Genomic DNA, 15,253 nt, shown 5'->3' on the forward strand with positions numbered 1-15,253 from the left:
CTCTGAGGAAAATGGTACCTGTGACTGCTCCAGATTATGCCCAAGGCATTTTACAGTATACTGCTTCAGCAGCTACATGGAGCATACAATGGGCTTCGTCTCTCTCTCTCTCTCTCTCTCTCTAACATGCTACCATCCCATCAGCGTCACATTAAGGTCTCACTGTTATGACACACCCACTGTTATGGCACAATCGTGTTATATCCTGCCTGTCTATCTTCTAAGACTTACAAATACATCACAATACTGAAGCTAGATACTGTCAAAATGCTGTTTCACCTGGACCTGAAGACGGTGGGTAGATTTACCAACATAGATTTTATCAGACAACATTTTTATATTGCATGTGCAACATCCACTTACTGGAAACTTTTTCCCCATCCTAGGATGTGTAAAGTCATTAGTTCTCCAAGTATTATGGCATTGAGCTTAGTTAGGATCTGTTTAGGATTGGGTCAGTATGTTGGCTTTAACCAGTTCATTGCGCAGGTCAGGTCCTCTTTTATAGACTAAAGGAGGTCAGTCCTTAAAATGCAGGTCAAGATATACCAGTATTTCCGGATAACGTTTTTAATGTGAGTCTGAGGAGTGTAAAAAATTAATGAGGTACTGATTTATGTTTTTCTTTTTATGCCTCTGCACCAGTGATAGCTGTGGACAGAGTCATGTTTTCAGGTTGTCCGTCCATCATGTTTTCGTGTACACAGCATTTTGAGGGAATTTCTTCAAATTTGGCACAAATGTCCACTTCAACTCAAGGGTGAACAGATTACAGTTTGATGGTCAAAGGTCCCTGTGACCTTACAAAACATGTTTTTGGCCATAACTCAGAATTCCTACACTAATTATGCCAATACTTCACACAAATGTCTAATAATTCAGGAACATTTGGTCAGATACTGAATTGGTGACACTAATCTCAGGGGTCCATCTTGAACTGCTGATTGTATAGATCTTCTGTGCTGCTTTAACATGTGTGTGAAGCATCCATGTTTTAGAAATTGTAGCTTCTTTGCAGCAATATTCATATTTGAAGCATTGTCAACTATTGTGGCTACGAGTGTGTGGACAGATATGGATTTAAACTGCAACTTGACTGGTTTGTGAAAAGTCTTCCTAAAGTCTCCAAAAGTTGAACAGGAGCCAGAACCTTCAGCTATCAGGCTCGTCTTCTGTGGAACCATCTTCCTGTTTCGATCCTGAAGGCAGACACCGTCTCCACATTTAAGGGTAGACTTAAGACTTTCCTTTTTGATACAGTTTATAGTTAGGGCTGGCTCAGGCTTGTTTTGGACCAGCCCCTAGTTAGGCTGACATGGGCCTAGTCTGCCGGGGGACCTCCTATAATACACCAAGCCCCTTCTCTCTCTCTCTCTCTCTCTCTCTCTCTCGCTCTCGTTCTCTCGCTCTTTTCTAAAAAAAGATTCTGAAAACTTGGTTCTTCTTCATTTGCTAACATTCTTGTCCTATTACTGCATGTCACTAACTGCTTCTTCTCCAAAGCCTTTGTGCTCCACTGTCTCGCAGGTTCCCTCGAAATGCGGCTATGCTTAAAGCAAGTATACAATCACGAGGTGGTAATTCTAGCCTGACACTTTTTTTTTTTTTAGGTAAGTCAGGTCTAGGCTGTGATAAAGCACTATGATAGACCTCATCTATACACAGAGTTAAAAACAAAAACCTTTCTCAGAAGCCTTGTTTCATCTCCACGGCCCTCAATATAAAGTTTTAATCAGAATGGCAGAGGCGTCTTAATCTGCAAAATTGACTTATTTTAAGCCATAGTTTAAAGCTCTAGGGTGGGCACTGCAAGCTAGAAGAAAAGTGTTGCGATCTGTTTCTCTCTTGTACAACTTGGTATCAGTGCTCCCAAAATTGAAGTCAGCCCACATATCAAGAGAGCATACTCGTTGAGAATTTTAAATCAGGAGTTTGTTCTGACTAAGCAGTTTAATTGGACAGAAGGCATACCGTGACTGTTCAGCGGATAACCACAATAACTGTGCATTTTACGAGAGAAGCATGAAATCTCTAACATAGTTGGTGCATACCATAATGTTTATTTTCAGATGTGGAGGGAAGTCAGATCTGCCCTCTGAGGACTGTTAGAGGTCAAATCCAAGATAGCAGCCAATCCACTGGGTCTACAGCTTAGATGTATTTAATTTTGGAACCAAATGGTATAGAAAAACATTTAAGGTGTCATTTCCAATTCATTTGGGGATGCCAATTCATTTGGTGATACCTCCGAGATTGCCAGAGCTCAATAAAAATGAAATAAGACAATGGTGCTTAGAAGATCTGTGTTGAAAATCTGCACCAATTTCATGTTTTTATAACAGGTGGTGCAGGGACAGGAAAGAGCCATTTAATCTAATTAAATGGCTCTTTCCTGTCCCTGCACCACCTGTGCTTTGGTATGAGGCAATGTGGCTACTATAGACACTATGTCGTCACCCTGAGGACATTTATGTATTGTTAACTGCTCCAAATGGCATTAGTGCACAAGATTTTCATTATTCAACTATTCATAAAACATTTAACATTGACATGGACATGAAATTACCTCACACACCTTTGGGTGGGGAAAACATCAATAGTTTGCATGCCAAATACAGTGATCTGCAGATGTAATTAGTTGGTGAAATATCTATGGCTGATCATTAACTGATGTCATATATTCACTGCAGATTACAGCAGATCAAACAGAGTGGTGATTTTTCCCTCATTTTGTAATGTAAGTGTGGTTGCTGTTGGAGATTTCTTCCAGTTGCTTCCATTAAAAGGGAAGCCATTGTATTTTCACAATGTAGGTGTTGCTGTGGCGTAATGTATTTGAAGTTGTCGAGTTAAAGACCCCTTTTAGCCAGAAAGATGCTTTGATTGCAGAGTTTTTAAATAGATTGAGGACACATTCAGGGGAAACACCGTTTATAAGCAAGTGATGTAGATTTGTTGAAGTGGTGTGAGACTGGTGGAGTCATAATCTGGATCTATTATTAAAAACATGTCCAGAATGTGTAGAAATAGATGCTCAGGATTTGGGACATAGTTGGGAAACTTCAGTTATTGCATTGACATACCACAGTGTGTTATACATGTTTAGCTGAAAAGCACTGGAATTTCGGACATTTAGTATTTACCCTAAGGTTTATTTTCAGACGTGGGTGGAAGCAAGATTTGACCTCTGAGGTCCATGAGAGATCAAATCCAAGATGGCCACCAGTCCACCAGGTCTAATAACTTGCAGATACATCTGAGATTGCCAGGATAAAAAAAAATGTATTTAGACAAAGTAAAAATTCACCAAAAAATAAGCAATTAATTGAAATTTGTGAATAAACAATTCAGTGGTGTCACTGTGGTGAATGTGGTTGCATAATTTTACTGTATTTTGTTCACCAAATCTTGATAATTATTTCATTTTTGCAGTTTTGAACTTGTTCTATACATAAGATAAATGTTTGTCAGTACATGTTTAAATGCAGTTGCAATGCAGGGAAAGTGCCTGTTTTTATTTTTTATATATTGAACGCACATCAAAAACATACAAGAACATTTAGAGGAAAAATGTGTGTAATATAATACAACATAAAGGATAGAAAAATACAGGAATTTAAAAAACACAATAAGTTAACCTGACATTGATAACAGCCTGAAGTTTTTCTTCTTCAGCATTGTAAAAAGTCCTACATATAAAATAATAATACAACCCCCTCATAGTCACTTAAATATGTCTGCAGCACTATTGACCCTGCATCATACTGTGTTGTTCCTAAATAAACATGGTCAATTAATGTGACTTTTCCTGTGTAGGTTGTTTGACAACCTGAACAAACTTTGTATATAATTTGTGTTGTAAGGCAATTTAATGTCTGTGCCAATGTTAAACGTATTAAGAATAGTTGAAGCATTTAAATTGTGTGCACTGAGCCAGTTGGAGCAGTTAACAATACATGAATGTCCTCAGGGTGACGACACAGTGTCAATAGTAACCTTGTTGCCTCACACTGTAGTACTTAATTACATGTCTCTTTCCTGTCCCTGCACCACCTGTTATAAAACCAAATCATAACCTGTTGTCACTTTTTACAGTGAACTTATAAATGGCCCTTGTAGAAATGTTGTATAAAAGCAATACCACACTCATGCTGTTGTACGACGCAGTACAATATCAGCTTTGTGCCTACGCCAGAATCACATTCCTGTTGAAATGGAAAATGCAAAACACATCAGTACCATTTAAGGATTTTTATTTATTTTATTTTTACAAAAAGGTTATCAAGATTGAAACTTTGCGCTCAGTGAAACATATAAAGGTTGCCATAATGTGAAGCAAAGTTGAACCTATAGATGTGCCATTTAGTTGTGAGCTGGAATCCCTTATATAGAAGAAATAACAGAGTTGAAGGACCAGGGAGGCTAATTCACAAATGAATTCACTGGGGAGGAGGTCAGTGTGATCTTGAAGATGAAAGCCCAAAGCATCTAGTCCTCTCTTAAGGTACATGTTTGCGTAAAGGCTCTCCACATCAGTTGTAACCAATTTAGTATCTCTAGGTAGGTCTTTAACATGTGGAACACATGAGTCACAGGATGTTTACTGCTGAGAAAGTAATGTCTTTAGATATCCAGTTCAGTCCCAATGCCATGTCTGTGACATTTAAAATCTTCTTTTGGAAATCTGAAGTAGTGTTAACCTTTAATTTCCTTTGAAATGGTTCATTATGAAGCTGGTGGTAGGCGTCTTTTTTTTAATAATCAGCCATGTCAGTGTCACTTAAGAGTTCTTGTATGGCTAGTTTCTGATTGTGATTCGTGTTCAAGTGAGAGGATCTTATATTTGTCCAGGATTTCTTTTTCATTCACTCTGCAGAAAGTGTAGATGGAGGGATTCGAACTCAAGGGACTGAATGTACTTCTTTTTTTAAGCACAGATTTATTTTGTGCTTCTGAAATACCAAACGTGCTTCAGTTGAATCTTTCTAGTCAGCTGTGTATTAGGGGTCGGTCTGGATTGATATATTGAGTCAATTTCTGTCCAAGCACACCTCCCTCCTAAACATTCGAACAGTGCTCACAGCCCAGCAGTAGGCAGACAGTGGTGAGCAGTCAAGAAATAGACAATGAGGATATTTACTGATATCGTCTCATAGCGATCACAGGGCGTGAATTGAATCAAAACCTCATTGTGGCAGACTTTGCGATATCAACACACATCATTGACCAAAGAATCAATTTGATATTTCATGGTGGTAAAAAGTTGGGTCTATGTGTAGTGAGTATCTTACTTGAGAAGTTCTTCACTGGGCTTTCGCCTGCTGGCGGGTGTTTGGTTTGCTCTTGGTGTCTGGATTTCCTCTTCCCACGCCTCATCTTCCCCTGTCTCTGCCTAGTTGGCTGTTTATTCGGTTGTTGTTGTCTCTCTGTTGGATGACGGTAGCCTCAGGAGGAGTCAGAGTCACTGGAGAGTTCACTGTTGGGCCATGGTGACGTTGGAGTGGTGAGTGGGCTGGCGTCTCTCAATAGGAAGGCTGGGTATCTTTATTGCATATGCAGACCTTGCCATGTTGGCAATTTGTAGAATTCCTCTCGTATTTTCTAATTTTGGTGGTCATCAACCACTCTCCCAAAGTTTTGTTTATGAGAAGTGAAGTTAATACCCAGTTTCACTCACAAATTAGTGCCTAATGGTTTCAGTGTCTCTTAATGTGTCCCCTGTCTGATTTGTAACCTCCTCAATAATCAGCAGCATCAGGTCCATGGAGTGTTTATTGAGAATTACACACCATCTTTTGACAACGTTTTAAGAGTCTTTGCCAATGATGGGTACTTTCTAGAGGGATGGCTTTATTGTGCCAGTATTCACTCCAGGTGTAGCCATGGAGTTGAAGACGTATTTTTGTCTTATTTATGTGTATGAGTCACTCTTATTTTTCTCCACAGCCAGCAGGTGGTTAGATAATTTATAGATGAAGTTAAGTGACAAGCAAAGTTAAAAGAGAAAACACTCAGGAGAGATGTATGTAATAAACACGAGTATGTACATAGGTACCCATATGTCCTTTATATACATGAATCAAACCAAAGGCATACCAAGATAAACAAATCCCCATATCAGGTCTGTCATTCTAATTTGATGCAATGATAATTTTCTGCAGTGTGATGAAGTGATAAAGCTGTAAATTTATGAAGTAGTAAACAGATTTGTGTGTGTATTTCATCTACATATTCATCATGTGTATTATGTTATGATCAGTAATGTCTTTATGAGTTTCCTATAGTGTTCCTGAGTTTCAGATTTGGTGAATACTTCATAGGCTCATATTTGAGAGGAATTTAATATGAATTTTATGCATCAGGACTGTTGTTTTGGAGGTAAACACACATTCCTCTGTTGTGTGCGAGTGGGAGAAAGATGTAAGGTGAATCCTTTGTAAGACCCCAGGGTTTCTACCAATCGCAAAGCAATATGACAAGCTACACATCCCCAGGAGGCTCTGTCGCTACCCATTTGTCAACAAAGCATTTTCTGCCTCAAACACATAGCAAAGCTTTTTACCAAAGTCCCCCTAGGTGTGCATTTCTGTCTGCTTTGCATATTTCTGTATAAACCAGGGCTAAACACAACTTTCAGAGCATTTTTGACTTCTGGAAAAAAAAGAGTTTGTAGAGTTTATAACAAATATGTTGCAAAACTAAAAATTCTGCTGGCATTGCTGCAGGTGCTTCCACAGGGAATGAGGAGGCCAAATATTTTTATGCAGACAACATATTTGTATAAGAAAGTTTATATTTTTTTCCCCCTGTTTACTTCATTCTTGTTTTCTTCCATCAATCAGCCTCCCAGGATGCACTGCCAGACCTGCGCCCTGGTGACCAGCTCAGGTCACCTCATCGGAGGCGGCCGGGGTGAAGAGATCGACCGGGCCGAGTGCGTCATCCGCATGAACGACGCCCCCACCTCCAGAGGTTATGCCCGAGATGTCGGCCGCCGGACCTCCCTGCGCGTCATCGCTCACTCCAGCATGCAGAGGGTACTGCGGAATCGCCACGAGCTGCTTAATGCTAGTCAGGACACAGTGTTCATCTTCTGGGGCCCCAGCAGCTACATGAGGCGCGACGGGAAGGGCCTGGTGTACAACAACCTGAGGCTGATGAACCAGGTGCTGCCCAAACTCAAAGTCTACATCATCTCCTGGCAGAAGATGCTGCAGTTTGACGAGCTCTTTAAGAAGGAGACCGGCAAAGACAGGTGAGGGAATGTATGAAAACACAATATGTCATTCTGATTCTGACCATGAGATGCATGGGGGACAGCACATATAGCTGTTTAGTAGTGCTGAACAATGAACAATGCAAGACTGGGAAAAATATGCACCTGGTTCTGCTCACACGACCTGCAGGAAGAGGCAACAATGTGCAGCAACTTGAGGTAAAATATGTTGTTAAATATAAGTTCATTTCCAAGGCTGGTGGTGGATAAGAGCTTAGCTTTCTCCTACGGGCTCCAAAAATCTATTTGTTGAAGTGGCCGTTCTCCATAGTAATAAAGTATTCGTTTTACTTTGGTCCAAGGAGAAGTAAAACATAAATCAGTGAAAGTAGTTCAAGGTATAAAAGGCAAGGATAGACTTCAAGTGAGAACCACTTCCATACAGTTGTTACTGTATGTGTTAAAGCATCATCTGACCTTCAGGGCAAAACAGTCAGTACTTATCTAACATTCAAGGTACATAGCTTCTCCAACATATTCTACCATAGTCATTAGTTGTGCTACAAATTAGTTGTTTGTACCTTTTAAATCAATAATTCTTGTGCACGATTCATGCCTCCAAAGCCAATTCAAGCTCTGACTGTAGTGAAAATTCATATTTTACAATATTACGCAACACAGATTTTTCTTTTATTTCAAAACATTTAGAAAATCGGCTTTTATAAGAGACAGATACTTTTAAATGTTCTGTGAGCTAAACCAGAATAAGAGTAGAGAGATTGGCAGATATTTTTATCAATTACAAAACAACAGTAGCACTTATAAACTTTTAATATCACACATTTTTAGCTTAGAATTTGCTCATATTTTTGAGACCCCAATTTGCAGAAAGTTTTTCGGACCTAATTGTATTGCGGAGTTTTGCACAGTGGCGACCGGATCTTTGCTCTCAAACCACAAAAAAATGTGATGGCACAACAGTCTCCTTCAGTACATTATTCTATGCTTTCTTTTGATTTTCACATTGGCTAGTCATCCTGTTTAATTTGTCCTCTGATTAAATCAGAACCGTTGAAACAACTTGTAGGAAGCCTCTGTAAGTAGGCCTAATTGGTTGCTGGCAGACACTCTGTGCTGCAATAAAATGGTTAATCAGCAGTGTCGTGCACTGTAGAGCTGATGCGCTGCTGGTCCTGCCAGCCTGAATAGAATATAATGTCTATAGCCTTACTGTTGTGTGTACAGCCTTATAGACTGAGCTGAGTAGTGATGCGCGGGTCGACCCCTAACCCGCGGGATCCGCAAATGGACCTGTGGGTCGGGCAGCAGTGATCGTCTGTTAAATCGGTCTGTAAATGATATTTTGACATTATTGGCTATTACTCTCATGGCATCCGAAAGTACTGATGCGTTGAGCAGGTGACTGTTTTCAAAACACACTTGTGTCACGCACTCCAAAAGAAACTTGTTGAAACTTTAAACAATAATTTATTGTACAAAACGGGGAAAACAAACGTTGACAAAAACGGTTCCATAATTCATATTAAATTCAAAAGATAACGAAAAAACAGCTACAAGTTAGAGGGAATAGTGATAAAGTGGTAAAACTTGGCATTGATCCACAGCCTCAGACGGATGCGCTCAAGCGTGCCATGCACACAAGCTCCGTTGATAGGCTATACTATATTTTCACATTTCTAACAATGCAATTTAAAATTTTTTATTTTTATTGATAACCTACATTTACCAACAACAAAAAGACTACATTTAGCACCAAAAAAAATGTAAAAAAAAACAACAAAGAAATTAAAAAAACGAATATCAAATACCAAATTTTCATAACGAATACCTACCCATAGAAACGAATATTCGAATATCTGAATATTTGGGTACAGCCCTAAACTAAACTGTGCTTTAATGAAAATGCCTGATGTTGGAGTGTCCTGCAACTACATGAATGCATCGCCAAGGGAAATGTTTCTAAGTGAATGCTCGACATTAAATAATAATGTAACTAACCCAAAAAAAACCTCTCCCTTTGCTAATGTGTGATGTACAAATGGTTTATAAAGTCTATTCGAGTATTTGTGTCTGCAGCTCCTCTCGCGCTGAACAGTGTTAAAGGACTCAAATTTAATGAGTCCAAGCTGAGTGCTCAGTCCCGTGGCCATTAATGCTTAATGAAAACACTATTCCACACACACACACACACACACGCACACGCACACGCTCACTCTGTTTGTGTGTCTCTCTCTTTGTCCGCGGTGTCGGCGGAGACTAAATCTGACTTCAGCTTTAAGATAGATGTCAGGGGGGAAATTGCCTAGTAGAGGATTTGGTGAATAGCTCAGACATCCATCCTTCAGGATCAATGCCTACATTCATGGTAAATGTTTACAGTGAGCAAGCAGCTTCTGATATACTGTTATCCTTTTATAGCATTAGACATTAATATCTGTGAGGCTTATATGAGGTCATTTTTCCTCCGTGGAGCGTGGGAAGACAGGGAGAGGAAGCCTTAAAGTATTGCTTCTATGTCTTCCGAGTGTTGGAGAAAAGTATAGGGGAAGCGATCAGTATGAAATGATATTTTTACCCTAATATATAAAATGAATCCTATTGTTTTTAAGGCTTGGGAGCCTGTGTGAGCAGCATTAATAGCAGAGTTTCTGGGTAATCAACTGTGCGATCGGCAACCCTGCAAGCCTGTAATTGTAATTATGGGTTATGCCGTTTCAGTAAAGGTAATTAAGAAGGTGTGGGATGTTGTCACATCCACCCATTTTAATAACACTGGCAGAAGAGCAATGAAAAACAGCTGTCCCTCTGCATCCTCTGTGTTAAATTGCTAAGCCGGGATGAGCATCAACCGGTGATTAAAGGCAAATTAGCTTTTGAAATAACTTTTTCCTATGCAGTATTTTATGCTCCTGTAATGCTTTGTTGTAATCGCCAACAGTCCCACTGTGCTGCACGGTTTCTACTTGATACATTTGGGCTGAGTAGTGATGTAGTTTGCTGGAATAAAACGTGTAGTTGCCAGGTTCGTTCAGTTACCAAGAGATCACAAGTCGATCCCTTTAACAGCAAAGCTACCTGCTGCATGCCAGCCAAAGCTGCGGCAATCCTGGAAAACTAATCTGTGCTGACTTAAAAGGTCAAAAAGAGGATAAAAGAACCACAGTAAGCCCTGTATGCAACAGCTGCAGCAGAAGGGCGAGTTCACAGACCTGGGAAAACAATTGGCCACAACAGGAACCTTCCAGGGACGCCCTAAAAAGTTGGTATTTCGACCGTGTGGGTGTGCACGCTTTGGCAAGCTCCATGACAGTCTCACCCTGTATGTTAAGCTGTGTGTAACCATGCGCATTTGTAAGGATGCAAAAGAAAAATCCTGCATTATTTTGGTTTTGATGAAAATGAGAGGATGGACTGGGTAGCAAAAAATTAGCTAGTTTTATTTTTAAAGCTTGGAAAATTAGGCAAACTAGACTGAATAATACACACATACAAAATGAGATCAGTTAATTTAATGCATGTCAAGTGTGAAGGCATACAGAATACACTGTTCATGTTTTCCTATAATCTGGTCTCACACCATGTCACACACGTTACCTGCCTCACAAGCCTGTCGGAGCATCTATCTGATGCAAGATAATACATTGATATCAGAATACAGACCCCCATCTGAGTAGAGTTTGTTGTTGGACATAATTTAGTCCATCTAAATGACTATATTTCAGCACTATTTAGTTTTACATTATTATTTTTTGTTTTACATTCCAGTATAACGTCATGATGGTCAATTTGAGAATTCATCAGCAGTCAGGTAAAAGTTATTTGAAATCTGCAGGGAAGTCTAGTCGCGGTTGCAGCCGTACCAGCAAGGAGCATGAATCCAAGTGATCATTATAAGTTACAGTTACAGCGTGAGGTCTCCTGTAGGTTTAAGCAAAGATTAGGTGAAAGAAATACCTCACTCACAAAATGACCATTTGTATATCAGTTAGGCATGCTATGTTACCTTGAATTTGTCAAGAAATTGTTTTCTTGCATGCCTCCACAGAAAATGGGGGGACCACGTTTAACAACCACAAAACTATATCAAAACATCCATTTACAAACTCTGGATAATGGATAAGTTACGGAAATGCATGTGTTTGTGATGTACTGAGCATACGACTGGAAAAATGAGACCTGGATTATACTGCAGGAGTTGTGTTAGAGTTCACAAAAGGATGCTTTGATATAGTTTTGCTGTTGTTAAACGCAGCCCCAATCAATCAGTAAAACCACATTTTCCATGGTGGCATGTTTCATAATAATTTTATATGTTATGGTTTTGCAAGCTTATCCAAAAAGTGATGAGATGACCCAATGCCACAGATGAGAACATGCCTCAGGCACATAACACTCTGTGTGATGCAGAGTGTAAGGCACTGTCCTGGAGTGAACTACCAAGTTTTTAGGGAGTCACAAACCCTACAGGCTGAAATGGATCTAACGTGACCAGAACCAGACCAGCCGTTAGACTTATTTATCTGTTGTTAGAGTTACACCCAGGAAATCTCTACAGAATTTAGCAATCTAAGGGCCTCGCTAAATGTGAAGAATGAGACACATTTACAAAGAAATTCGCTTCTACTTACAACAAAGCATCTGAGTAACTTAAAAAAAGGCCAGCAAACACCTGCACTTATTTTCAGTTATTTATCACTTTTTTGAAATTCAGTCAAAATTTGTGCTACGTCTGGATGGAAACTACAAAATGCAGTCTGTGTATGCCCAGTCAGACTGGAAAACAGGTTGGATTGGCCAAAATAAGTGAAATTACCTGTGTAGGTAGACCATCAGTGTGCAGGGCAAAGACCGTATAGCCAATAGACCATTTTCACAGCAGACATTTTGGCTTGTCATAGCAGGAAAAGAACAGAAAGATACTACAGTAAGAGTAAGGAGTAAGAGTAAGGTATTACAGTAAGATATTAAATAAATGGTTAAATGGACAGGTACCCTATAGTACAACCATATTAAAAGGGAGGAATTTATAGAAAATGAGACAAAAAAGAAACAAAGAGCAAACCAAACTGAATCACGAAAGAAAATCGGTTGCTCAAAGCAAGCAAGAGCAGAAAATACATATAACAATAAGGGGAATGTAGTGCAAAAACATGCATGGAAAAGAGATTGCAAACAAAAGAAGTGGCTGCTTTATTCTTGCAGTTTTCACCCTGAGGAATGCAAGAAAAAAAGGTGATGCAACCGAAATGGGAGCTGTGATCAGACAGAAAGTGGCATGAAAGTCAAGTAGAAGCAGGAGTGTAGTACCTTAAATCAGTAATCAGCACCAAACAACTTCTAATCACTGCAGTCATTAGAGGTGTCGGGTATAAATAAACCTTACACTGTATACATGCCTGCTGGAGTTTCTACTGTTAGAAGCAAAAGAAACCTTTACAACAAAACAAAAACAGTTATTTTCCACTAACACGTTTTGGCTACGTATCCTCAAGGGTACACAGATAATGATGTTCACCAGGTGTTTCAGCTTTAACTGATTGCACCTCATCACACCTTCATGTGACCTCTACCTCTCAGCAGTTACTTAACAACTATTATAATAATCTTGATGACAATACACCTGCTCTTTAGAAATGAATACAATGCAACAACAAAAAATCCTAAGAGCAGCATAATTCCATTTCATAATTAGAGATATACACTTCTTGACTAATTTGAATCTATGGTATTATTTTTTGTCGGAGTAAATAGAGCGTGTGTGCCTGCAGGGTGTGATTTTTTTTTTTCTTTTTTTTTTTCCAAGGCAAATCAACTTGTTTTCTTGTTATTATATCCAAACCAGTCATCTCCTCTTATTAAATGGGAGCAAAAAATAATCTCACTTTTTAATAGAAAAAAAAAGTTAAGACTCAAGGATCAACACACAAATAAACTACTCATTAACTGGGTACTTTTGCTAGATTTTCAATACCAAACTGTAAACACCGTTCTCCTTTGCAAGGATAAATCCATCTTCCCACTCACAGCTTACTTCCAGTCCTTTTCAAAGACAGCCATTGAAGCTAAGAGCTTGACATTTCACACCACATTATTCATCAGCATGTTCATAAACAAGGAAATGAGGAAGACTTCTTAAGTGAGATTGGCTGCATACCTCCTGACTAAGACCTCTGCTGATCAACTACTGACAAAATGTTGTGCTTTGAACTTTGAAAGTTTTCTAATTTGCGAGATGTGTGTGTGTGTGTGTGTGTCTGTGTGTGCGCTGTTGTCATAGTAAAGCCCAGTAGCTGTGTTTGCATATCACAACAAATCAACATGTTCCTGACAACCTGGGTCCTGTCGTAATTAAATGAAAATGAGAAGTCTGTGCTTCGGCTGCGATAGCATCACTTTGGGTCGGCACTGTTGTTTGTCGCCTCGACAGACTCTAATAAAGATGAAAGTCGGACAAAAGTGTGTCGTCGCTATTCATCACACTGTCACTCAGTGCAGTGTGGGCAGACTGATTCAGAGGGTTTGGGGTTGTTTGGCAACACAGTAAAACAGCAGGAAGTGACCGTTTGCAGACGCATTTCTCCTGCAAACACAATGTTGTTGTAATAAAGGTTGGACTGAGGTGAAATAATGGAGGGATGAAGGAGGAGAGTTGTTTGCTCATTTGCTGAAAGAAAAAAAAAATAAAGCTGTGTCTGAAATTGCCCCCCATTTACTACTTAATGCACTATATTTACTGTCTGTCATTTTATTTTAGTGTCTGAATTCGAGAGTGAAACCTATGCTCGGTGTGGTGCCAGGGTTTCCGTCACATTCATTTATATGTGGCAACCTGCCAGGACATCAGCATTTACTGCCATGTATTGATTTTCTATTTTAGGAGCTGGACCGCTCATTAGGAGCACTGTTGGAATATATATCGATACTCAGAGCACCAGACCCTCGGAGCACAGGCCATCCTGTGGGCAGAGACAGAGCAACAGAACACCAGGCGTCAAAGAGAAATTTAACTGTTCATTAATTCATACAGAATAGAACACTCTATTACTTTGACCAACAGTACTATCATTTCACTGTTGGCTATCATATTTCTAATATAAGTCAGGGGTGTCAAACTCATTTTAGTTCATGGGCCAAATACATCCAAGTTTGAACTAAAGTGGGCCGGACCAGTAAAACTATTGCAATAATAACCTATAAATATCAACCCCTTTCAACTTTTCCCCTTTTTTTTTAGTGTAAAGAGGCACAAGTACATTCTGAAAACATTCATCCATTTACAAAACAAATGATGAAAAACATATGTGCAAATTCAACAGTATGTTTCAGTTTTTCCACATGCAGTCAGTCTACTACTCACTTTCATTACATGTGCATTTTTTTCTTTTTTTCAGAATTTTCTATTCCTAGTCAAGTGGAAGCAGGTTAAAGCTATAGCGCGTAACTTCTGTCGCCTCCCAGCGGATAGTACGTTATTACAACTAATAAGCTGGCGGCACTTCCATGTACACAGAGTAACACTCGCTACACACCGTGTACACAGAGTAACACTTGCCAGTCACCACACACCGTACACAGAGTAACACTCGCTACACACCGTGTACACAGAGTAACACTTGCCAGTCGCCACACACCATACACAGAGTAACACTTGCCTTTGTGGTAGGATCCACTTCTGAACCGTGTCTCGGCGGCTTCTCTGCCATGTTGCTTTCTCTTTCTACCTGCGCTCTACCTCTTGCTATGACACTCAGCTCTTCCTCCCCCTCCCTTCTTGTTGTGAGGAAGCATTTCCTGTGTGCCAGCGTGGGAAAGTCGCCGGTCGACACGCGTACTAAAAATGATATATATTGAAAAATACCGCGAGATGTTAGAGGAGCCGATCGGCTTAATCAGCATTGTGTCATCTCCTCTAGTAGTGGCTTGGGTGAAACGGACATTTACGGACCTGTAGAAGTTACGCACTATAGCTTTAAGTCATCCCCTGCCTTACGAACCATTTGCAATATTGAGCATAGC

At 39.7% G+C, this 15,253-nt stretch overlaps 1 protein-coding gene across 2 annotated transcripts in view; it reads left to right on the plus strand.

Moving 5' to 3' along the window:
- st6galnac5a (ST6 (alpha-N-acetyl-neuraminyl-2,3-beta-galactosyl-1,3)-N-acetylgalactosaminide alpha-2,6-sialyltransferase 5a) overlaps positions 1–15,253 on the plus strand; it is a 65,858-nt gene that overhangs the window by 35,146 nt on the left and 15,459 nt on the right. For both annotated transcript variants that reach the window (XM_033651293.2, XM_033651292.2), the window contains one exon: positions 6,843–7,255. In XM_033651293.2, coding sequence (XP_033507184.1) covers positions 6,843–7,255 — 413 coding nt within the window. The remainder of the gene's footprint in view (positions 1–6,842; positions 7,256–15,253) is intronic.

This window comes from Epinephelus lanceolatus, chromosome 12 (genome assembly GCF_041903045.1).
Source record: "Epinephelus lanceolatus isolate andai-2023 chromosome 12, ASM4190304v1, whole genome shotgun sequence".
NCBI classification, from domain to species: domain Eukaryota; kingdom Metazoa; phylum Chordata; class Actinopteri; order Perciformes; family Serranidae; genus Epinephelus; species Epinephelus lanceolatus.